This window comes from Myotis daubentonii, chromosome 19 (genome assembly GCF_963259705.1).
Source record: "Myotis daubentonii chromosome 19, mMyoDau2.1, whole genome shotgun sequence".
NCBI classification, from domain to species: domain Eukaryota; kingdom Metazoa; phylum Chordata; class Mammalia; order Chiroptera; family Vespertilionidae; genus Myotis; species Myotis daubentonii.
The window spans coordinates 20,203,673-20,228,402 of record NC_081858.1 but is presented as its reverse complement, the minus strand read 5'-3'; the positions used below and the strand labels follow the sequence as shown (position 1 = coordinate 20,228,402).

Sequence of the window (24,730 nt, the reverse complement as noted above, 5' to 3'; positions counted from 1 at the left end):
TAAATAGTTACTCTTTACTTCACTTTGTGAGTGTTGCCTTGGCTGTTGCTGGTTGATCACTTGCTAAGATCACCAGGGGGCGATGCGGAACAAAGGAAGGCCCTGGCCAGCAGTTGGCAGCTGGGGAAAGGAGACCCCGGCCCACAGCCCGCAACCAGGGAAGGGAGGCCCAGCCGACAGCCAGAAGAAAGGCCCCGGCTGGCAGCCAGAAGGCCCCAATCAGCCCTGATCTCTGGTAGGCCTAGGGATCCTACCTGTGCCCAAATTTTGTGCACCGGGCCTCTAGTAGAGTAATAAGAGCTTTGTTCCAATTGGAAGGAATAAGGAAGGAGTGAGATTTATGCTTTCTGAAGCATAAATCTGGACTTGTGTCTGGGAGAGAGGAGAGAAAGAAAGAAAGATGAGGAGGGAAAGGATAGAAAAGCAACCAGGCTAAGTAAGCCCAGAGGATGCTGTATAGGAACATGTGAAGGGTACCTCTGCAGCAGCATAAAACACAGGAGTAAGACCACAGAAGTCTGTGTCTGCAAATTCTGCAAGAGCTAGAATGTGGGTAAGAGAGCCCATCTTCCCCCATCTTCTCTCCATAACAGTTTTAACTTCATTCATGTTAATTTAATGTATTATTAATAGAAAATAACACGTTTGATGCCTAATATATGCCTGGCACAACTCATAAGCTTTTACATGTCATCTTATATAATTATTATAAATAACTGTGATTTAATGAGATGATCCAGGTAAAGCATTTATCAAAGAATAATAGGTCCCCATTAAATGCTGCTGGTGACACAGTGTTTTGTTTTTATTATTATACCTCATTCTTACAATAACTGTCAGGTAGCTATTAAGGTACTATTTAGCCCCATTTCACAGATAAGAAAATAAAGGCTCACAGAAGTTAATTCTATAAATCAAGTTAAGTTCCAGCTCAACTTCGTCCCAACTTCAGAGTCTTTTTTCCACCATACTGAATACATTCTTAAATTAGCATATTTTGTGTAAGACTGGCAATAGGTGAGTACACATGTTTAGGATCTATATTTATGTATAGTAGCTAACCTCACTGTAAAGAAAAGTCACAGGGTAGGGACTGGACTATTGGGAGCTGGCGATGTAGTAGCCCATCTTTGGGCCAGCTCCCAATAGCTGGCTTCCTTTAAGTCCCATAATTTCATGTCTCTGTTACAGCTTCAAAAAGTCAATCCTTCTCTGGGTCAAATTCCATCTTATTGAGTATCCCACCTTTCATTCCCTCTTCCTCTGTGTTCGTAGAGAAAACCACGTTGTGAATGGGATTTGAAGGTCTGTCAAAATGTGCGCTTGAAGGAATAATAGGAACAGAGTGTGTAAAACCAGATCCTCCTGGTCTCCCAGGAGAAAGGTCACTAGCTCTAATACAGGTACCCTTAGGTGAAAACAGGAGGCAGAGGGAACTCTTCTGCTCTCAGAAAATTCAAAAAATATATGTAAATATGCCTCTCATCTAGGCCAACTCTCCAAGGGACTGGAAGGGAAGGGGGAGGGGCAGGACTTAGTCTCTACTGACCCCCAGCCCCTGGTCAGAGCCAGCCCAGCATCCCAGTGGGGTCCTTGGAGCCTGACACCAATTACGAACTATATATTAATGGAAACAATCCAAGCAACTATTTTTTCAATACCACATATAACCCTAAGGGCAGGGAAATGTCAAACTGAATGCTTAATAAGGTTGGTGCGAAATGCTTTCGGGGTGAAATGTTAAGTTTTCAGGCACAAATGGAAATAATTCAGGGAGTAGGGGGAAAAGGCAACAGCTCGCCTCCTTAGTATACACAGTGTGTAGGTTTGATTACTGAATAGAGATATGAAATATGTGCTAAATAATTCTTCTGAACAGCTCATTAGGCCTAATCCATCTCTGATTTCTATGGGCCCATTAATTCCAAATATGCATCTGCTTATACATCCACACACATCCACACACGATCGTAAAAAGGCCGGCCTAATTTCACAATGTAATATCCTGAAAATGACAACAGGTAACACGTCAAATTGGACAGTATTCAGATCTTAAATATTTATAACTTTCAGGTGTGATAAATAAAAATGACAAAGAATAACAGACCAAAGACGGATGGCATTTCAGTTAGGAAACACCAGCCCCACGTGGCTAGGCGTGTGTGCGGAGGGGGCCGGGCCCCAGCACTGGCTGCCACTAGGAAGCTGGACCAGCCTGGAGAGCGTCCCCATGGAAACCGCCAGGCATCCTCCACAGCAAAGAAAACCCGTGCAGGTGTTGTGTTTGTTTCTGTGGGAATTTTAAATTTATTTCTCATCGCCTATCCTTTGTGCTGCCCTCATCACTTGTTCCTTCATTTGGATGCTATCCTAGTTCTCACAGTCACTCAAGGCCCTAAACCTGTCTTTTTTTCACTCCTTACCCTTCTCCGTTTGGAGACTGCCCCCTTCTTGCCCTGCTCCTCTTTTAACAGGTCATGGAGCTGGCTGCTTCCTCCGTTTTGGACGTTTTCCCCACTGGCCCTGCAGGGCTCTCCCCTGCTGCCATGCTCTGCTCCTGGCCACCTTTCAAACGCCCTCTCGCTGTACCCAGGTTACTCTGGCCCTTACCCACAGTGTACTTTCTGGCACAATGCTTTGTCTGTTCCCGTGCTGATGGACAGCTGGGCCTGCTGGGTACACCTGTGCAGGCGTGTGCTGCTCATGGGTGCTGATGGAGGGAGGTGAAGAAGCACAGCTTCCCCCCTGGCTGGTTTGGCTCAGTGGATAGAGCATCGGCCTGCGGACTGAAGGGTCCAGGGTTCGATTCCAGTCAAGGGCACATGCCCGGGTTGCGCACTGGATCCCCAGTGTGGGGCACGCAGGAGGCAGCTGATCAATGATTCTCTCATCATTGACATTTCTATCTCTCTCCCTCTCCCTTCCTCTCTGAAATCAATAAAAAATATATATATATATTTAAAAAAAAAGAAGCAGCAGCACAGCTTCCTCTATCCAACCAGGAGCCCTAGTGACTGACTGTCAGACTGGAGGCAGGGAAGCTGTTCCTGACTGGCCTGGACGAGGTGCATGCTGGGAGAGGATGCTGTTTTCCAATGTGCGGGGCTACAGCCCAGTCTCCCTTCACTACCAATCGCTCTGTGAGGAGGGGGACTCAGTGTCTAGACCAGTGCTTGGCATGTCCAAGATGGAGAGTAAGGAGTGCTGAGGTGGCACAGGCAAGCTCCTCCGTGCACCTTCAGGATGGCATTAGCTCCTAGCAGGGGCCAGTCGTCCAGGGCACACTGAGATGACAGCGAGAATGAGACAGGTCCCTGACCCCACTGCCCACTGAACCTCCATGTCTCTGCACTGCCTGTGGTCCTTGTATGTCCCACGCACACTGCCTCCCCCCTTCCCTGTCCACAGCATCCTTTCCCCTTTAGCAGATGCACATGGGACCACCTCACCAGTGGCCGCTCTTCTCGCACCTGACCTCTGACAATGGCTTTCCCTCTTTTCTTTTCAACATTTTTAAGTGCAAGCCTACAAGTCATCCCATCTGCCTCTTTACTGGATGTCAGGTCAAACACAAAAATGCTAGAATATCTCTGGCACAAAAGGTGACACTGAATCACAAACCTCCAGCCATGAATAAGCAAGCAGTCATCTAAGAGGTGTTTTCACTAATTGCAGCGTCTGCACTGGCTCCACTGAGGGCACCTGCACGTTCACGTGGACGTAAGACTGTCCTTTGTCCCTGTTTTCTTCTGTGAGTAAAGGAAGGCGGACGGTTCACTTGGTTCTGAGAGTAAAGAGCCAAGCAAACGAAAAGCAAACCCTTGAGGCTTCAGTTTGAAAAGGCCACGGGTCTCACGTTCAGCCCCATGCAAAAGTCACCCAAAGGCTTGCCAAGAAATATTAATGAGTGCTTACATGTGGATTTTAGACATGCATCTGTGTATTTTCATGCAGCTGAAATCAGAAAATATGAATGATAATAGTAGTGGTGAATCCCATAGGTGAAGGCTAGCTACCTATAATAATAAAAGTATAATATGCAAATCAAGTGAATGACGAAAAAGCAGAACTACTGTCCAGACAACCTTCTGGACAACCACGCTATGAAGGCGGGTGCAATGCGATTGGTGGGGGGACGGGGGTTAGGGGGCCCACCATTGCCCCACGATAGCCCTGCAGAAGGAAGCCCAGACCACAAGCCAGTGGGGTGATCGATGGGGGTGGGGGGAGGGCTCTGTGATCATACCCCACCACTGTCACCTACAGAGGGAAGCAACTGGTGGCGTGGGAGGGGGGGCAGCACAGCATAGATGGCAAGCAGTGGCAGCAGGGGCAGGGGGAGGGGGGGAGAGGGAGGGCCAGCTGCCAGCAGCTGGGTGAAGGAAAGTCCGATAGACCCTGATCTCGGGCCAGGCCTAGGGACCCTGCCCGAGGGGTCCCGGATTTCAAGAGGGTGCAGGCCGGGCTGAGGGACACCCCGCCCCCATGCACAAATTTCCTGCACCAGGCCTCTAGCTGTAAAATAATGAACTCCCAGACCTCGGCAGCCTGTCACTAGGGAAGTATATTTCTCCTTTGTGCAGGATTCCAGCACAGGAGGTTCTGGGTCAGCCTGCAGGGTGGGGCGGAAGCCGGCTCTGTGCAGGCATCTCACAACCTGGCTGCAGGAGCATCTGCCAAATAGGACGTGGGTTTCCAAGGTAACTTTGGACATCAGCATCCAGATGGCTAAGGAGAAAAGCATGAAGTATTTCATCTGGGAGCGTTTTATGGGCCCATCCACACATAACTTTCGCTCACACTCCTGTGGGTAGAACTCCATCACGTGACCATGCCTACAATCAAAAGAGGCTGGGAACTGCAATGGAGCTTTGTGCCCAGGGAAGAGAAAAAACGAATCTTTTTGAACAGCTAAGAACCTCCCCCTCAAGTATGAAGAATTGAACAGAGCAGTGCAGCTCATGCCCCAACTTCTCATTTCAGAAACAGGGAAACTGATGCTGGACAAGCTAATTGTCCTAGCACCCATGGTGACCTCAGAACCAGGACTAAAGCGCAGGTCACCCTAGCCCTAGGCCACAACTCACGTTCCAAAAACAGTGACACTTGCCAAGACTTTTCAGAATCACTCCTCCACAGAGATGCTATAGAGCTGCAGGGTGTGTACCAATGTTGGCCCCGCCTCCAGCCCGGGGTACCTGTCCACAGGGTTCCAAGGAGCATAAGGTTTAAGCAGACATATCGCATGCCTGGTTCCTCCCCAGTGGTGCACAGCTCACAAACAATGAGCGGCAGGCCCTGTCCTAAACACTTCATATTTCACTCCTGGCTCCGTATTCCCATCACTAGTTCCCTTTAACAGTGACAAAACGGAGGGCCAGGGAGGTTAATCCATGTGCCAAAGGTCACACACTGGAGAGGTGGCTGAACCAGGATTTGAACCCAGGGAGCGGTCTGGTTCTAAACCCTCCATTTAATCACTCTGGTTTACAGCCTTAAAGTAAAACTCCCGTAATAAAAAAAGTTTACAATAAAATCACAGACATTGAATAACATGATACATCTCAGGCTCACAGCCTGATTTCTGCCTGGCTGTGCCTTCCTTCCTTCCCTCCCCCCCCCAGTTTCATAGGCCTTAAGCTAGAAATGAATCCTTATTTTCAAGTGCTTATTAGATTTTCTTTAGACTTCTAGAGAAAGTGGAGATTTAAAGGTCTCTCAGATTCTGCAGGTGCAGATTTTATTAAGTGTGTCACCCTGTCCCAATGGTCGCACCTTGGTGTCCCGTTCCCCTCAGTGTTCTAGAAGACAAAACCAATGCTCAGTCACATACACCCTGGCCGAGCGCTGTTAAGAACACCCAAACTCATGCCAAGACAGAGATAGGCCTGAGTCTGGCTTCTAATAAAAAAATAAATAATATTCACTGTGAACAGCTTGCTATTATTCCTAATAAACTTTTCATTCACTCAGCAAATATTACTTACTGTATCCCACGTTCCAGGCAATAATTTCACCGCTATAAATGAGGGCAATAAAGTCCCTGGCCCAGCAGATCTTACATTTTGTGGAGAGGTGATAAGTGGTAGAGAAATAACAGCGTTTTCTGAGTGCTGAGGGCTTAAAGAAAATTAAAGCGAGCTAAGGGACAGAAGGGACAGAGTGACACGGGTGGGTACGGCTATATCCAATCGCAGGTCTAGAAAGCCTTCTTTGAGAACGGGGTATTCCAACAGAGACACCCCGAATGTCATGAGGAGCGCAACACTGTAGTGAGTCCTGGAGGAGGAAAGAGCATGCCCTCAGGCAAGTGTGGACTTGGCAGGTGCAAGAAACAACAGGGAAGTTCAGAGAGCTGCCTCCTTGTGAGTAGGGCGGGAAGACGACCAAAGGTAGGCAGGCACCAGGTAATAAAAAGCCTTTTATCCCAGTGAATGTTTGCATTCCATTCAAAATATAACTAGAAGCCACTGTAGGGTTTTGAATAGACAGGGAAGTGATTTGACTTATGTTCTTTATTTTATTTTTTGTTGTTGTTAATCCTCACCCATGGATATTTTTTTCCATTGATTTTTAGAGAAAGTGGAAGGAAGGATGGAAGGGAGGGGAAAGACAGAGAGACAGTGAGAGAGAAAGAGAGAGAGAGAGATCAATGTGACAAGAGACACATTAATGGGTTGCCTCTCACACATGCCCCAACTGGGGCTGGGGATCAAGCTGGCAACCCAGGTACATGCCCTTTATAGGAAATCCAACCCATGACCCTTTGGTGCATGGGCAGATGATTTAACCACTGAGAAACACAGGCCAGGGATGATTTATGTTCTTAAGTGAGAACTCAGCCTATTAGTTGGAGGATAGACTCTGGTAGAGCAGAAGTGGAAGAAAAAGGACTGGATGAGATGCTACTGGCATAGTGCAGGAGAGAGTTAATGGCAGCACAGACTACAGAGGTGGGGTCTGAGATGGTTATGAGTGGTCTGATTCAGGAGGTATCTTAAAAGTAAAGACATACACGATTTACTGATGAATTCCATGTACCATAAGGACAGAAAGAAAAAATATGTCTATTACATTTTGGGCATGAATGGAGCTGCCCATTCTTATGGACAGAGCAAGAGAAAATACATTGGTGGTGGCTGGTGATGGCTCCCATGGGGGCTGGTATCAAGAGCACTGGCTGTGCCCTAGCCAGTTTGGCTCAGTGGATAGAGCATCAGCCTGCAGACTGAGGTGCTGGGTTCAATTCCAGTCAAGGGCAGGTACCTCGGTTGCTGACCCGGGCCTAGGTCAGGGTGCGTGCAGAAGGCAACCAATCAACGTGTTTCTCTCACATCAATATTTCTCTCTGTCTTTCCCTCTCTCTTCCACTCTCTCTAAAAACCAATGGAAAAATATCCTGGAGTGAGGATTTAAAAATAATTAATTTTTTTTAAAAAAAGAGCATTGGCTGGGAGGCCTCCGGTTTGAGATATCTGAGTCATACATTGATCTGCAGATTAACAATAGGTTGTGCAGCCTAGAGCTCCGAGTGACAGAGACTGGTCAGGAGAGAGAGGCGAGGACTACAGCCAGAAAGGGCTTCTGGGTAATATGCATGTGCTCCAGTGTAACTGGGGATTTTGAGAAAGATAGAAAAAGAACTGTCCAGCCATCACAGAGCACCAGGCAGAGCACCTACCAAACTTTCAGGCCTGGTGGACAGCAGAATCTAGGTATGGAAATAACCCAAGAAGTGGCCAAGTTTCAGCTTAACACATTGAAGTAGTTTTATTGCTAGCTTTATCCAGTGGCCAGGTAAGTTTCTATTGAATGAGTACAAAAAAAAAATTATATATATATATATATATATATATATATATATATATATATATATATATATATGTTAAAGGCACCCTTTAAAATTAAATACCATTGCACTTTGAAGTTATTTATTATATGTTCTTACAAGCTAATATCTTTTTAAAGTATGATAACTTTGTAAAACACTGTGTAATATGAAGCGAGAATTCTCGTGATCCGTCCGCAATGGGTGAAGGGAGAGAAAACAAGAGATGGGACCATTCAGGGAAGACAAGAGACTGGGGCAGAGGGATTGTGCCGATGACAGGCCATAAGGACCAGAGAGTAGGATTGTTTGGAGGATCGAGGGAGAGGTTTGCAATCGGGTCAGATTCTTGGATGTACAGGATTCCAATGATACATGGCCTGGGTGGTCTTCGCCTTCTGAGGTGGCTACAATAACCTGAAAAGTAAGATTCAATAGGGTTTGTCCCTATGGTCTCTTAGGAAAAAGATTGTAATTAATTCTCATTATATTCCTATGCCAGATCGGCCTCCTAGACACAGGCATAGCTCAGAGATATTGCAGGTCTGTTTCCAACCACCACAGCAGAGCGAGCATCACAATACAGTGAGCTGCGCTCTTTCTGCTGGTGGAGGGCCTTGCCTTCAATGTGTGAAATGAGCAACCTCTGTGAGGCGCAATAAAGCAGAGCGCAATAAAGCGAGGTGTGTCTGGACTTGCCAGGGAGAGGCTGGGAAGGCAGGACTGGCATGGGAGCAGTCACTCTGACAGCATCCACAGCTCCGACGCTGCCTCTGTGGACTACAGTGGCTGGTGTCATGGTGGGTGACAGGGCGCTCTAACCAGCCTTCATTGGCCCTTTACATGTCATGATTATTGAAGAAAACAGTAATACCCAAGCATATCGACTTCTTGGAGCTGTCATAAAAGTGCATCCCAAACTGGACACATAGGCATCTCCTGCCTCACGGTTCTGAAAGCCAGAACTCTGAAATGAAGGTGTTGGCAGGACGTGCTTCCTATGGAGCCTGGAGGAGAGAATCCTTCTTTGCCTGGTGCTAGCTTCCGGTGGTCCCTTCCAATCCCTGGCATTCCTTGGCTAGCACCGCATAACGCCTACCAGTCCTCGTCATCACATGGCCTTTCCCCATGTGTGTACTATGTCTCCACATCGTCATCTTCTTACAAGGACACCACCAGTTACACTGGATTAGGGGCCCACCCCACTTGAACATGGATTCAGTGTAAATATCTAATTACATCTTTAATGACCCTACTTCCTTATAAGGTCATATTATGAGGTCCTGGGTGCTAAGACTCAGACATCTTTTTTTTCTTTTTTCTTTTATTGTTTTTTTTTGGGGGGGAGGGGGGGCTAAGAAGGGGGGAGGAGAAGGGTGTTGCAATTCAACCCACAACAGCAAAGTGTTGCTTTTTCTAGGTCTCCTGTAGAACAACTACAGCAAATTAAAAATAGTCTGCATATATTCTTTCTTCCTCATAGGTTCCAACTGGTTAGAATTGTTGAGATTCAGCTTTTCTGATGAGTGAATTTCCCCAAAGATGATTACACTAAGGGCAAGAGCACTTCTCTGCGCATCCACTACACCACAGACTGTCTGAAAGCCAGACAAGATCAGCAAATTATTTTCACACAGTTACATCTTCCTTTGCCTCCACGGGGCAAACAAAGCTTTGTCTGAGGGTTAATTTCAGGTTTGTCATTTTTCCACCAGTCTAGCGGGTGATGCTGTTCTCGTTACAAATATTATTCTTGGCAAAAACCATCAACGATATTGCAAGACTAAGTCATAAGTTCATTGTTCATTTTGTAAGATAATTCTAACCCTCCCAAAAGCTTTTGAAGCTAAAACATCTCACAATGACACGACAGCAAGCTGGCCAAAGGCATCCATATAAACCCAAACAAACTTAACCACATGAAGCAATGAGACTTGGGGAAAACAGAGAATGAGAGGCTGAGACTGCTAAATATAATTTAAACCAATTAACACTCATGGCATCGGCTTGAATTGAGACTATTTCGGTGGTTCCATCAGTGAGCTGTGAGATCATCTGCTAATGCCAGACACACTGGTCTTGCCCCGGATTTGCATGTGAGAAAAGTTACCAAATGTGGACGGCCTTCCTTCCTGCTTTTACCATCTCCATGCAAGTCCTGAGCTACACTCCCAGTGAACAGGAGATGTGAATGAAGGGGAAATGCCATCAGAGAACATTAACACTGTGAGGGCTTAAACCCCTGCAAGCAATGGCTTCCTTACCTCCAGGGAATTATCATGGAAAAATCAGTCTCCCAAGGAAAAGGATCTAAACTAGTAAATTCTAAATCTATACATAAATTCCTGGCTCCCCTATTTGTTTCAGACAACCTGGCTCCATAGAACCTTCTGGATGGTTTGTTCTGGTAGGAAATTTATCTTCGGAGCCATGAACTGTCATAACTTGCTATGTAGCAATCTTGTTATGAAAAATAAAGAAATGCCTGTCTTCTCACTCCCTCTCTGAAATAAAATAGCTCAAGAAATTATTTGAACTGAAGAAGATACCTGGAATAGAAACAGATGTGGAAGAGAAACACAGAAAAGTATAATTCCAGGAAAGTGGAGAGGCATTCCTCTGGCCAAGATCTCTCAGAAGCAATAGACGGTATGGGTATGTGGGTGTAGCTACATGGATGCTTTAGCTACAGTACTTTTTTAAAAAATATGTATTGTTAGTACTTTTTATTTTATTTATTTTATTTTTAATACATTTCTATTGATTTCAGGGAGGAAGGGAGAGGGAGAGAGAGAAACATCAATGATGAGAGAGAATCATTGACCAGCTGCCTCCTGCATGCCCCCCACTGGGGATCGAGCCTGCAACCCAGGCATGTGCCCTTGACCAGAATCAACCCCAGGACCTCTCAGTCCACAGGCTGATGCTCCATCCACTGAGCCAAACCAGCTAGGGCTACAGTACTTTTTTTTTTTTAATTTTTAATATATTGTATTGATTTTTTACAGAGAGGAAGGGAGAGGGATAGAGAGTTAGAAACATTGATGAGAGAGAAACATCGATCAGCTGCCTCCTACACACCCCGTACTGGGGATGTACCCGCAACCAAGGTACATGCCCTTGACCGGAATCGAGCCTGGGACCCTTGAGTCTGCAGGCCAACGCTCTATCCACTGAGCCAAACCAGTTAGGGCTAAGCTACAGTACTTTTAATGAAAATTGCTAAATGCATGAATAAACATGTATACGGATACATGCATATGTGTGTATGAATGGAAAAAGTAAGCTGTAATTACACACTAAGCTTTATGTCCTTTATTTAATTTTAACCCAAAAGAGCCATTTGTGGTAGGGAATGACTGCCCCCTTTACTCAGAGAGATTAAAAAGTTTTCATCCAAGATCACACACAGCAGGTACTTACACCCAGGGCTCTGGGAATTCTGCCTCACAGTCTGTTTTCTTCCTGGCATACCACCCCTGATGGAGTATGAGTTAGTAACACTTTGCTGGTCAGAGATCTTTGTCTCCACCAAGTGTGTTTCCATTCAACTTTCCTATTGCTAACTCCTCTCTCTTGCCTCACACAGGCAATTTGAAATTACAAACTAAACCCAATGAGTGTGTTTTTTTTAATTTCCTAAAAAAATGGTTTTCCTTGGCTATCTATGTGATGTTAATGGCATTATTTATTTATTTTCAGTATCCTATTACACAGAGTGGGAACCCATCAACCTGCTCTCGGGGAAGCAAACTGACCTCGGATAATGCAAGGACAATGTTATACTTTACCCATCGAGACTCTGTACTTAGAATAAATATGCTATTAATATTAATGGCATTTTTTTTCAAGATTTCCCCCAAGAGAGATGCCAATGATCCTACTTCTAGCACAACAAAGAAGGAGATTGATAGGTCAAGGCCCCACCTACTCTGCCCCCTACACCAGGGCATCCAGGTAGCCTGGTTTGCAGAGTCATCATAGAGCCACATTTCCACCTGGATCTGTTCAATGTCCCATTCCAGATAAATGCATGGTAACATCTGCGAAAGAATTAATTCTCCGTGAGAGAGTCCAAGACTGCTGCTATCCGAAGCAAAGGTTGGTGGAAGAACCTGGAATGAAAGTCTTACTCTGAACAAACTATGGAGATTCTAGGGTTCTCGGGCAACAAGGGACCCCTGGAGGCCAACGGGTCATCTCTGTGTTCCATGTCACTGATCACATACAACCTTACATACTCCCACACCCTAGTCCTAATGTACTTCTAGAAAATACATTCTTGTGCTCCAGGACAAGAAGGAAAAACCAAATTCCCTTTCTAGGAAGAGAAGAACTTGGCAATGAAGAAGTGATAGCAAGAAAACATCCCTTTGGTGAGAGAGAGAGAGAGAGAGAGAGAGAGAGAGAGAGAGAGAGAGAGAGAGAGAGAATGAGCCTAGAAGTCAGATGTCCCAGGCTCCGCCACCATCTGACTGTGACTCAGGAAATGCCTCTCTTTGCCTCTGTGTTTTGGTTTCCTGATCTGTAAAATGGGAACAGCAATTGCATCCACCTCATGGAGCAACTATGAAGATTAAATAAGACCTGTCAGCGGCGCACTCAGCACCTGACACCTAGTAAACAGAGCTGCCCCAGACAAAATCAGAGGCAGAGCCTAAGGGCTAAGAAGGCAGATCCTCATACCAGGCAAAACCAGCAGTCAGGAGAGAGCATGATAATCAACATTAGCGAATTGCCCCAGAAACACAGTCAATGCCATGCGTTTTGTAGTTAGTGGGGAAAAGGGGCTTCCTTCAGGTGCCGGTGGCCTAGACTAAGGCTCACACTAGATTAAGTGTGGGCTGGGTGTCAGCTCCTTCTCGCCCTTTCAGAAAGACATCCTTGTGCAAGTCTCATTACCAGAAGCCTCATTATCTGTAAAGCCAGGTGGCCGAACTCCCTGGACTTCTTAATCCTTCCAAAAGCAAAAGAAACGTTTCTGCAAAACACCTATACGTGCGGGTGAGGCATGCTGAAGGCCTGGTGTCCCTCTCCACCCTTGTCAACTGGCAGCTAGGTTCTCCTTCTGCCCCATGGTTGGTTGAGCTTTTCGTTTTCCCATTTTAGGTTTTGGCTCCTTCAACAGACTGAGTGTGCTTCCAGGAGCCTCCCTCTGCAGCCCCATCTGTCCATGCTCTTTGGAGCCCCGGTCCGCTGGCTGGAAGCCTGGCAGGCCCCGAGGTGAGCACCGGGTGGTGGATCTTCGGAGGGGGCGGGGCAGTGAGGACAGCACAGGCTTCCTGAGTGACGCTGCTCTTCCGAATGAGTTAACTCATAAACAACAGATCAATAGTTACACCACAAGACAACCGCTGCCAGCAACTCCCCGAGTAGAGAGAGAGAAGGATGGGCAGAGATCTGCTTTTCTGGGCTCCTTCTTACCTTGAAAATGCTAATTTCCCTGAGGTCCACCTGAGTTTGACCACATCAACAGAGAGTGGCATTGCTTCAAAGGTGCTGGCTAGGGGAGCAATCTGGCAGAAAGAGGGCGTGTGTCATGGGTGCAGTGATGAAATAACAGGCAACTGACACAGCCCATCTGTGTCCTGGACAGAGAGACACCAGCTCAGTCACTCAAGTCCTCAAGAGCAGCCTCACCTCACAGAGAAGAGCCACCTCGCACAGCGGCACAACCTGGACAGCAATAGCTCAGGGCAAGGCCATCACAAGACAGCTAAGGGAAAAGAGAAGGGCGAATAGAAGAAGATCTGGACCTCAGAGACCGAGTCCTTTATTCATTCGTGCAACACCTCTCTTCTGAGCACCTTCTATATGCCAGACATTGTGGAGAGTAAGACAGAGAAGGTACCTACCCTCAAGGAAATTACAGGCCAGTTGGGGAAAACAGATCATGAACACATAGCAAATAAATGAAAGGGAACACTTTCTGATACGGATGACTGCTCTGAAGAAATAATCCCGGATGACCTGCCAATATAGGGCTGGTGGCAGTGGTGGTGAGTTATTTCATGTGAGTGTCCAGAAAGGCTTCAGTGAGGGTCCCATGTGAGCGAGGGCCAAGATGGTAAACAACTGCCCATGGAAAGGAGACCTGGAGGAGGGATATTCCCAACAGTGGCACCGTGAGTGCCAAGGCCGTGTGGCAAGGACGAGTTTTCTGTGTTCGTGAATCAGAAAGCAAGCCAGGAGGACAGTCCCTCAGATTTTATTAGCAAAAACCAGGGGCCATGTCGCGAGCTGGGTATTGGGATGTGACCCTGAAGAAGGCATCACTCTGGCTTCCAGAGGCCATGGAGTAGCTGGACAGATGAACAGAGACTCCATCGGCCTAAAAATGCAATGCTCAGTGGTTTCCAGGATAGAAATAAAGTGCCAGGCCTTCCAACATCTGAAAGGAGACTCGGTGAGTTTTCTCAAGTATCAAAACCACATGATTCTGTGCTGTTCCATGGAACTGCTACATCAAAGCTCAACTTCAACCTGGTACATTTCTCAGATGTTTTATTCACTCATCTCCTCCACACACACACACAAAAAAAGCACCGTGCAGTGGCAAAAACTAAGAGGACAGGGGGTGTAGCTCAGCCTCCGGTACTCACGTTCCAGATGAGCCCAGGGAAATATTTGGGGGATCTATAAACACATGAAACACATTCAGCTAAATCGCCAAGTAACACAGGGACATGCAGTGGGGGTCTCTAATTAATGACACCCATACAGGTGGGCCTCAGGCTCTGCTGCTCTCACTGCCTCCTCAGTGTGCCCATCAGCAGAGCTGTCCTGCCCCCCTGGGGGAGGGGCGCTCTTCTCCACCGTGTACCAAGCACTTGTCAATGGGCACTCTGCCTCAGCTGCCGATGGCTTCTTGCCCACAGCCCGCCTTCTGAGCTGGACCCAAGGCCCTGCAGCTGGGAGCCCACGCCACATGCCGTTTTACACCCCAACCCCCAGCTCAGTGGCCTTCATGTAAGAACCACTCAATAAATCTCCGCTGATTGGCCACAGCTGTATTTTAAAAGCCAATGATGGAGAAATGTGGTAAGGGGACAAATTGAATATAGGCTGGGGATAGTTTGGGTTCGTTTCCATTTGTTCAGTGAACATTCAGAAGCACACCGGGCTCACAGCATTACATGATCTCTGCTTTTCAAGAGCCAGCTGCCCCCCAGTCCACAGGGAGGAGTTCAACAACACGGGTGTACACTAAAATGAGTGGGGGAGAGGTTAAGTACCAGGGTGGAATTAGGAGAAAGAATGCATTGGGGAAGGCTGTTGTACAATGTCAAGGAGCAAAGTCCTGAGTCGGCATCCCATCGCTGCCCCTTGTGTGATTTTAGGTGAATTCCCCTCTCTGGGCCTCAGCTTTCTCATCAATACAATGGGAATAATCCAGCCTAGTTCAGAGAGTGGTTGTGAGAATTAAATGTCACCATGTATAAAAAATGTTTCCGTCAATAGCTGGCCAGTAGTTGACAGAATAGTCATCTTATTAAAAATTATTATGACTAATGCCACGCACTATGGTTTCAAAACTTCCTAGCTGTGCAACCTTAATCAAATGATGTCAATCTTCCACGCCTCAGTTTCCTCATCTGCAAATGGGGATAATAATAGCACCTGCATGGTAGGGCTTTTTATTAGGGTTAAATGCTAATATTATGAGGTTGGATGATGGGTGAGATATTATATAAAGTATTTAGAATACTCCCTACCAAATAGTGAATGCTCAACAAACCTTGATTATTATCCATTATTACTGCACATTCTGTTTTATGTAACCTCACCCTTTTGAAAATATGCATATACTATCAGCAGGAGGGCAGAAAGAGTGGGAGACTGCAAATTGTCTGCAATTTTTTTCCGGCTGTCAATGGCATGTTAGGTGAAAGGTTTCCCAATACCTCCACAAGGATCGTTAGCGCTAATTAGATGAAATAAAACATCTTTAAAAGTTTCCTCACACTGGAATCGCTGCTGAGGCATTCATTCTTTGGGGACTGAAAAATCTCCAAAAGTGAAACTGGAGAGAACAAAGCAGAAGAAAAGGAAATCAGAGCAGAAGGCCCTCTGCTGGTTGAGAAGAAAACTACAAGCATCACCCTCATTGTCACCCAGGGCGATGTGGACAGGGTGGCTCTCAGGCAGAGCAGAGGTGCTGAGGGCCTCCCTCGCTGTGGTTCTTTCTGTGTCGTTTGGTCATGTGCTGAGCAAAAACAAGAAGAAAGAAAAGCAGAGAGGGAAGGAGGGAGGGAGAAAAAAAGAAAGAAGGGACCCATATAGACACACACAAAGCAAAAAAGAAGAACCCAGAGCCCTGAACCACTAGATTGCTGCAATCTGAAATCAGGTTATGTGCAAATTTTACGTAAACAAAATACACTCTAAAATTCCTACTTGTTTCTCTGTGCAAAATGCAGAGCCTGTGTGGAGAGTTCAAGGGCTTACATTCCACAAAGGTCCACCCCCCATGGGTCCCTTCCTTGTTCCAGGGCATCAGGGCCTGAGAAGAGCCAGGGTCCCTCTGCCCATGGCCCTGAGAAGAGCCAGGGTCCCTCTGCTGAGGCGGGAGCATCCTCTATGCAGGTTCTGATACCCCTGCTGCCCGCTTCCCATCCTAAAGCAGGCCCATGGCCAGTGGGCTGTTGTCAGGCAGACTGAAGTTCCTCTAACCCCCACCCTGTAAGGCTGGACTCACTGGGAGGGTCTTCTCCTGATGTCAGGAAGACCATCAGCCAGGGGCTGGCACAGATGGCAGGAGCTGGTCCAGGAGGGCCTTTGCGTGCCATGGCTGGGCTGGTCTAGACAGGAAGCCCCACCACATCCCATTTCCTCCATCTGCACCCAAACAAGGCCAGTGTGCCTACAGCATGTGTGAAAATGCAAACAAACATGAGTGTCTAAAAGAGACAGGGAGAGGGACCCCCCAGAGTGAGGGGGGAAAAAAGAGGCATGGAAAGACAAAGAAAGAGAAGCCAGCCAGTACATGAAAACTTGATTTTAAAGAGAAGCTGCTCCTAACCCAGGCCCATCCCCTGGCTGAGCATCTGCTAACTTCAGACACCCGCTGGAGCGTTCTGGTTCCCATGAGCCTGGGGGATGCCTTTGGAGACCAGATCCTGGCCTATCCAACACCCCTCATGGTGCCCATAACATGGGAGCTACTGTCCATCAGGGATCCTTTGCTATTCCTATTTTGCCAAATCTCTAACAGCTACCTTCCATCTTCCCATTGAAAATACCATCCCATTTCTCTCTAAAATGCGCTCCCTGTGCAAATGTCTCCATTTTATCTCTTGGGCTGTTACTCCTCGCAGCCAAAGGGTAGGGACAAGGGGGCATCCAGAGAACACTAAATGGCATCAACCACATTGCTTTAGAAGTTCATTTTGTTTTTCTCTTAAGTGGTCTGAAATCAAGGCACATTTGGAGTTCCCATTGAATCTCTCTATAAAGCAGATGCACAGTTATTTCAGGGCGAGAGGTAGTTAGATGCTTAACCTTCGTTCAAAATAGTCCCCAAAGGGCGTAGTGGAAGAGGCCGGTTTCAGGGACTAAGGAGTGACTAGGGGTTCACTGGGGCAATGGGGGTTAGCCCCCCCGAAGTCAAAGGCGCACAGGATGCTTGTAGGTCTTGCAGGGTCCTTAAGTCACACACTTCCTTTGGCAACATCCCACCAGTGCCCCCTCTTCCCCGTTTTCCATCCCCTGAGTATTGCTTTAAGTGCATCATCCACAAACAATCCAAGCTTAGAAGAACAGTCAGCAGGGGGTCGAACAGTGGACACCAGCAACAAGAATCGTCATGCGCAAAGGATGGGAATAGGGTCACGTGGCCAAAATGGCCCCAGTTTGGAAAACTTTATTTAAAAAGGCATATTCCATCAAAGACACATAGGGAAATCCTTCTTCCCATCAACCTTCCCAACTTCCCCCTTAGGCTGACTCTCTCACAAAATTCCGGAGTAAGATTCCACTGCAATCGCTAATCCCGTGTTGCCCTCCTGTGAGTGGTGTAGTTTGTAGGCTCTGGAAATCCAGTCAGCATTTCAGCAGGCAGGGTGGTCAGGGAGACCGTCTTACTACATTACAGAAAACACAACCAAGATCCTCCTCCTCCCCCTCCTCCTCCTCCTCCTCCTCCAGTTGCTGTAAACCTTAACCCCACAGGCCAAGCAGGACCAGACTCAACACTGAAGCTCAGCTCCTGCCTGTAGATGACTTACTGCTGGTGGACAACACCCAGAGCACAGTTACCCGGACAAATGCTGTTTCCCACAGACAAACCAGACTCATCTCCACGACTTGGGTCGGAGAAAGCCATGCTCACCCAGGAAACGCATGCCCTTCTGCCCACCAGCTGGTGGCCTGGAGGCCCCCAGGCAAGCCCCCCAGTCAGGCCCAGGGCAAAACGCAGCTCTGCCAAAGGCCGGGGCCCAGCTGGCAACTCCCCGTGCCATGGGCAGAGTGAGGACATGCACAGGAAGCCAGACCCGTCCTTTGGGACTCATTCACTTCAGTGAAGACTATTCACACCAAGCTCCATCCAGGCCCCAGGCGCCATGGCCACCAGCCTGGGAGTCCCACAGTCCTCAATCCTGGCGACTTCCTGGCCCAGCCACCCCTCGTGCTTCCCAAGTCTCCGGCCAAGGAAGCCAGTGCTGGGGAAACAGCTCACCTCCTGAACCTCTAAGAGGTCCCCATGAAACTACCAACATTCCCCCCTCAAAGCATCGCATCTGGCTCATCTGAGCTCCATCATACACACTCACACCCCTAGCCCTCTCTCCCAGGCCCCCTTTCAAGTCAATGTCAAGTCACAGAAGAAGTGCAGCTCCCTACCTGAGGGTGGCGCTCTCCCCCTGCCGGACCGTCACGTTGTCCATAGCTTTGGGGAAGGTGGCATCTCCGCTGCGCACGGGCACTCCTGTGGGTACAAGGAACAGCAGCCTGAGAGACACGACCACGAGGCACTTCCAGGGCAGGAACAGGTACCCACAGACCCCCATCCTCGACAGTCACAACTTCCCAGAACTCCTCCTGCAGCCGCGCGGCACACGCCCCCGGGCGAGCACAGGAAGTGGGTGGGGTGGGGGAGACTGGGACCCAGCAGCGAACTAGCGGCGATGGAGAGGCGCGGTTTTTTTTTTTTCTGGGAGAAAAGCGCGCAGACTCCTCCGAGTCTAATATTCCTCCCCCAAACCCAGCCTCAGCGCTCTGGCCTCGGAGAACCAGAGGGGGCTTCCTCGGTGCAGCTTCGGCCGGGGAAAGTGGCCACCGGGAAACGGGCAGCTCCGGGCAGGTGCAGAGGCGTGGGCACGTCTCAGAGGTCCCTTCTTCCCTTGAGCAGCTCCGACATGGCACTTCGGGGTGGCATAAGCACTTCGGTACCCGAAGGGGAACGGAGGGTGGGTTGGATCCGGCTACGCAGAGCAGGCTGCAATCCCTCGCTTCCAGCCGGGGGAGATGCCACACTTTCTTTGTAAGTTTCAGAGGCAGGATGGCCGGTGAAATGCAATCGGTAACAATAGCGGAGATGGAAAGTGGAGCGCGCAGGAGGCAGCAGGGGGTGTGCGAGGAGGCGCGGGCTGCGCAGGGACCAGGCTGGGCGAGATCCTGCCGCAGCCGCCCGCCCGGGTCAACTTCCTCGGAGCCCAGATGCGCGCAGCAGTAGCTGCCGCGATGGAGCAGGTCTCGGTGGAGGCAGTGGCCCCGGCGGTCCAGGCAGGAGCGGCCAGGCGGCGGTGGACCGGACCCAGCCCGCGGCGGCCCCTCGCTCGCTCCCTCGCTCGCTGGGGAAAGCGAGGCGCAGCCGACACCGGAGCCGCGCGGACGCCACGCTCAGCGGCCGCCCCCGGCCTCCGCGCCGCCTTCCTCCCGGGAGCAGCCCCAAAGCGCACGGGCCCCGACCGCCGGGGTTGTCATGGCAGCAGCTCCATCACTGACCGCCACTTTCTCCGGTGCCGGCGCCACGCAAGCGGGCGGACTGCGCGCTCATCCCGGCGGGCGGGCGGGCGGGCGGCGCGGGGCGCGGGCGGGCGCCCACCTTAACCCCCGCCGCGCCACGCAGCCACCACCGGCGGCCGTGCACCGGCAGAGGCAAGCAGTTTAACCGTTTCCCGCCTTGAAAAACTGCCACTTCCAAATGATGAAGGCAAAGTTACCAGGCCGTCTTTAATAAGCCAGAGACAGCTTCATCAGGGTCACCAGCGAATTCACGAGGACAGGAAACCCTGCAGCATGCATGCATGCGCCTTTAAAATGATCCGATTAATTCCATTAGCATGTAGACTACATTTGGAGTTTGGGGAGGAGGTTTGAGAGTAATCTCAATTTTATTCAACAGTCCACGCCCATCTCACCACCACCCCCCTCAAAAAATAAAGCTAGTTTAAAACACCACCGTCAACACCACCTTTCTAAATAAAGATCTTCCATATACAAAACAAACGCAGACTCACAGAGGCCTCTTCGCGTGTGAAACTGACAAAAACCGCATGGAAATCTTGCTCAAGTTCTGACACTGACTTACATTCCTGATTCTGGTTTTGTCGACATTAAAAGATGCTGGCCCTGCAAAAGGGCCCCCTCCGGATCCAGGGAGCCTCCTCCCTGAGGCTTGCAGAGGGCTCCCAGGTTTCCTGGGCACACCCTCTTGCAGAAATGATTTCACCTGAATGGGTGTGTTTCTCCCATTTTTGAGACCTGAGAGAAAATGGGATTCGTCTCAGTTCACGCCCGGTCCCCTCTCTGGATGCTGCAGGTCCCTGGGTACCTACATTTTTATTTCTCTCTCAACTTCAGCTCTGATGGAATGTGGTGCACACTCCTTCCTGGGCCTGGCTCCTGAGCAGGAGGGAAGCCGGAAGCAGCCCAGCCTGCCCAGCTGTGTTAGCTCTGCTGTGGGGTCTTGTCCCGGATTTCAGATCCCAGGTCCCTGCACTGACCCATATTCTCCCTGGGGATGGAGAGGCAGCAACCGTGGCTTTCCCCCCTCCATTTTCTATCATATCTAACCAGGAAGCTTTTTTAAATATATAATAACTGTTCAGTAACAGAAATATATTATTTTCCAAAAGCCATCTAGCCAACACCAGAGAGACAGAAGCATTGTAACTATAAGGGTCTTAGTGCCATAAAAGTCCTTGCACCTTGCAAGTAGTAACCACCACGTCCATGTCAGCAGTGTGTGTGTGTTGGGAAGGACACAGCATTTCACCCACCATCTCCCCCTCTCTCTGATTACTCTAGATGGGCAGAGACTGAGGTCAGGGCTGCAGGCATGGATGCCAAACTCCAGGGTAGCAAAGAAAGACTGAGCAGTTGGCCCTTCTCTCCTAACAGTTGACCAGAAAATGCAATGTTGAGCAACTTTACGTTGAAGATCACAATTGCTCTATCGTTAGACCCATTTTCCCTACTGTCCTCTGGTGACTTTCTGATATTAAATTTTCAGGGAACCCCATCTGCTGTGTATTGCTCCCTGGGACCATTTGATATATCACCTAAAAATCAATTGTCAACTTACAGCCACAAGGAAAGACTTTACTACCAGTGTGTGTGTGGGGGGGGGGGGGGGGGGGCGGGGAGCATTTATGGAGAGCAGGAGAGATTTATTTCTATTTTTTAAAGAAAAGGATGATAATTCCCCTATTTTAGCATCAGTTCATTCTTGCAAGACCCTATTCCATCACTTTTCTACAATGGGAAATTGTGGAGATAGGAAATTGAATGATTTCACCAAGTTCAGATATTTCGTGATAACAGAATAAGGTGTGAGATTATGTTTGCTGACTTTCCGTTTGCTGAATTGGGGGTTCTTCCTTCCCGAAAACCCAAGGAGCCACCTCTAATCATCCCTCCATTTTAACCACCCCTATTCCTCCCTGCCAAACCCTCTTTGTAAAAGCATCCTTACTGCCTCCTGTGGACACAAAGGCCAGAGCCGTGAGGGAGAGGGACTCCTTGTGTCTTTGGAGCCATTTCCCTGCAGGCTGGAGAATGGCAGCGATGATTCCTTTCATGATCAATTCTAATCCTGGCTCTTGCATCTAATTCCCAGGTAGGTACAAATAAGCATTAGTTTTTGCATCTAGGAATGTGGATAATGACAACAACAGGCCTTCCCGAGGGGCCTACATACATGATTAACTCTACAGTAAAATACTTAGAAATCTATTTAAGGTGGAAGATTCTCTATTAATACATTTTGCCTGCTACGGGTTCATTACTATGGCTGGGCAGAAAAATAATTCTTCTCACGGGCTCTTTAAGATGTTCCGTTTATACCAGTCTGCATGCAGTTGATCTGAGCCAGGCAGACCATCTCTGGCTCTGGCCCTGGCCCTGGAGGGCCGGTGCTAAGCCCTGGCTGAAAGGAGGCCCCGCCCAGCTCACGTGAGGCTCGGGATGAGCAAATAAAGGCCCTTGCAGCTCCATACCTACTATCTGGACCCAGGAACCCAAACTATAATAAAAAACGGACGTTGTTGGCGTTGGTGGTATAGTGGTGAGCATAGCTGCCTTCCAAAAACGGAAGTTTAGAAAATGGAGAAAGGCTGGAGATGCCCCCACAATGAACAAGGCAGAACCCATCCCTTCCAAACTCGTTATGGAAGTGGTTTGAAGAGATGAAGATCCGAATCACATGTCAACTCCCTGCCCATCCCCTAATCCCTAAATATAACCAACATTTAGCGGCTTATCTTCTATCCTGTCTCTGGCTTCATGAAACCGCTGGATTTGCTTTATTTCCCCAGCATATCCAAGTTAATGAAAAAGGGATGACAGTCAGAGCCATTTCATTATTTGTGCTCTTTAGAGAAACAACTTCCTTTCTGCCTCCTGGAAAGCAGACTCCTAAGGAGCACCCACCTCCACCTTCTTCCCCGTCTCCCTGTCCTTCCTCCCTTCCCGCTTACATGCACCCATACTGTACACATAAATCAACTTGTCACAGCTTGTCTAGGCGCTGACAGCTGTAATTGCTTCAGGTTATAAAAATATCTACAGGACAATGCCTTTCAAGCACACGCACCGCACACACGCGCACACATGTACACACGGAGTGAGCAAAAGAAAACAATCCTATTCCCTTTAATGATCGCATGACCGCAAAGCAGGGGTGAGCAGGCGCTGGCCTGCAGACTGCGAGGGCTGGCAGGCAAGGGGGGGGAACAGAGGTACGGGGAGGGTTCTGGCAGACGGAGAAGCATCTACTATTTAAGGATGTAACCCTGCGCTACAGCAGGGTTGGAACAGGAAGGATTCCAGTGAGAGAGAAGTCAGCTGCTGTTTTGTTTTACTCGACTACCGACAGCAAGCCTGGGTTAGTTAAAAAGCTGTGAATATGTCACACAGGAGCACTCGCTTAAGAAATGCCAGCTCCTCTTCCTTCTCTAAAAAGGCGAAAGGCCCCCCTCTCCTGGTGGAGATTCCAAATTGGAGCGCAGGCAAGAAGATGATAAATGCAGGGCGGTCAGCATGGCCTGGCACCGAATAGATATTGGAAGCTGTCATCAGAAAAGGCGGGGCCGATCTGGGTAAAGAGAGGCCTTCAGAGGAGTAGGGCAGGGCTGGACCCTGGGAAAACTACTCACCATGCTTCCTCTTGGATGACTATAGGGTCAAGAATAAATGGTCCAGCTGGGCTGGCCTCTAGCTTGTTAGGGTTCCAACAGGAAGAGCAAAAGCAAGGAAGAAGACTCCACAGAGAAGAAAGAGGTCACTCAGAGAGAGAATGGAGGAGGAGGAGAGAAAGAAATGGCAAAGGTTAGACGACCTATGGACTCCGAAAGCCATAAAACCTCATAAGAGATGTCTAAAGTGCAGAGGCCTGCAGACTGAAGGGTCCCGGGTTCCATTCAGCTCAAGGGTACATGCCCGGATTGCTGGCTTGATCCCCAGCAGGGGGCGTGCAAGAGGCAGCCAAACAATGATTTCTCACTCATCATTGATGTTTCTATCTCTCTCTCCCTCTCCATTCCTCTCTGAAATCAATACAAATATTTTCTTTTAAAAGGAAAGTTAGAGATACTAAGATGGAAGGCACTGCCCTCAAGTTGCTTGTAGTATTGTGCTTTGGGGCTTGTGGGTGGTTTTCTTTGTTTAGGGATTCAGGATTGAAGTGACACTGAACTCAAGGCCAGGCTCCCTGTAAGCCCTTGAGAACACTCACTGCTGAGAACAACAAGCTGAGGCGGCCCTGCTCTTGGGAACAGTTTGTCCCTTTACGCTTGTCCTGAGAGCCAGGCACTGACCGTGGCTGCCTAAGCTTCATGTAGAATGGCTTTAGGAGGGGAAGGGATGCTCTCAAGGATTTATAAATGTAGGGAAGAAATGCATGGACCCAGGAAACAAGTGTTTCTTCACCCTGGATGCCAGCTAGGCTCGGGGTGGTGGGTTGAAGCTGTGGAGGAGGGAGTCTTACCCTGAGGAAGCACCCTTTGGAGCCGGAGAGGCAGGTTTTAAAAGCAGTGAACTGGCCCTGACCGGTTTGGCTCAGTGGATAGAGCATCGGCCTGCGGACTCAAGGGTCCCAGGTTCGATTCCGGCCAAGGGCATGTACCTTGGTTGTGGGCACCTACCCAGTAGGGAATGTGCAGGAGGCAGCTGATCGATGTTTCTCTCTCATTGATGTTTCTAACTCTCTATCCCTCTCCCTTCCTCTCTGTAAAAAATCAATGAAATATATTTAAAAAAAAATAAAAGCAGTGAACTGCCACGCATCCAAAACAGAAACCTACACACCACGATATTTTGAATTTAATTTAAAAAAATCAATTTGCAATGAATCTTATAACAATAAATATATTCCTCACAATTAGGGTGTTCTTGAATATTTTCAGTTGACAATTCTCACGAAAAATGATTTTTCAAGTTGGTCAGGGCTGCCACTTAGGG

The 24,730-nt window shown here is 48.5% G+C and overlaps 1 protein-coding gene across 4 annotated transcripts in view; it reads right to left on the bottom strand.

Annotated features, from left to right (window-relative positions):
- NTM (neurotrimin) overlaps nt 1-24,730 on the bottom strand; it is an 858,055-nt gene that overhangs the window by 358,936 nt on the left and 474,389 nt on the right. For 2 of the 4 annotated variants that reach the window (XM_059677238.1, XM_059677239.1), the window contains exon 1: nt 18,671-20,175. In XM_059677238.1, coding sequence (XP_059533221.1) covers nt 18,671-18,837 — 167 coding nt within the window. In that variant the 5' untranslated portion in view covers nt 18,838-20,175. Of the gene's footprint in view, nt 1-18,670; nt 20,176-24,730 lie in introns of those variants that run through there. The other 2 variants (XM_059677237.1, XM_059677240.1) reach the window with 2 other exon arrangements.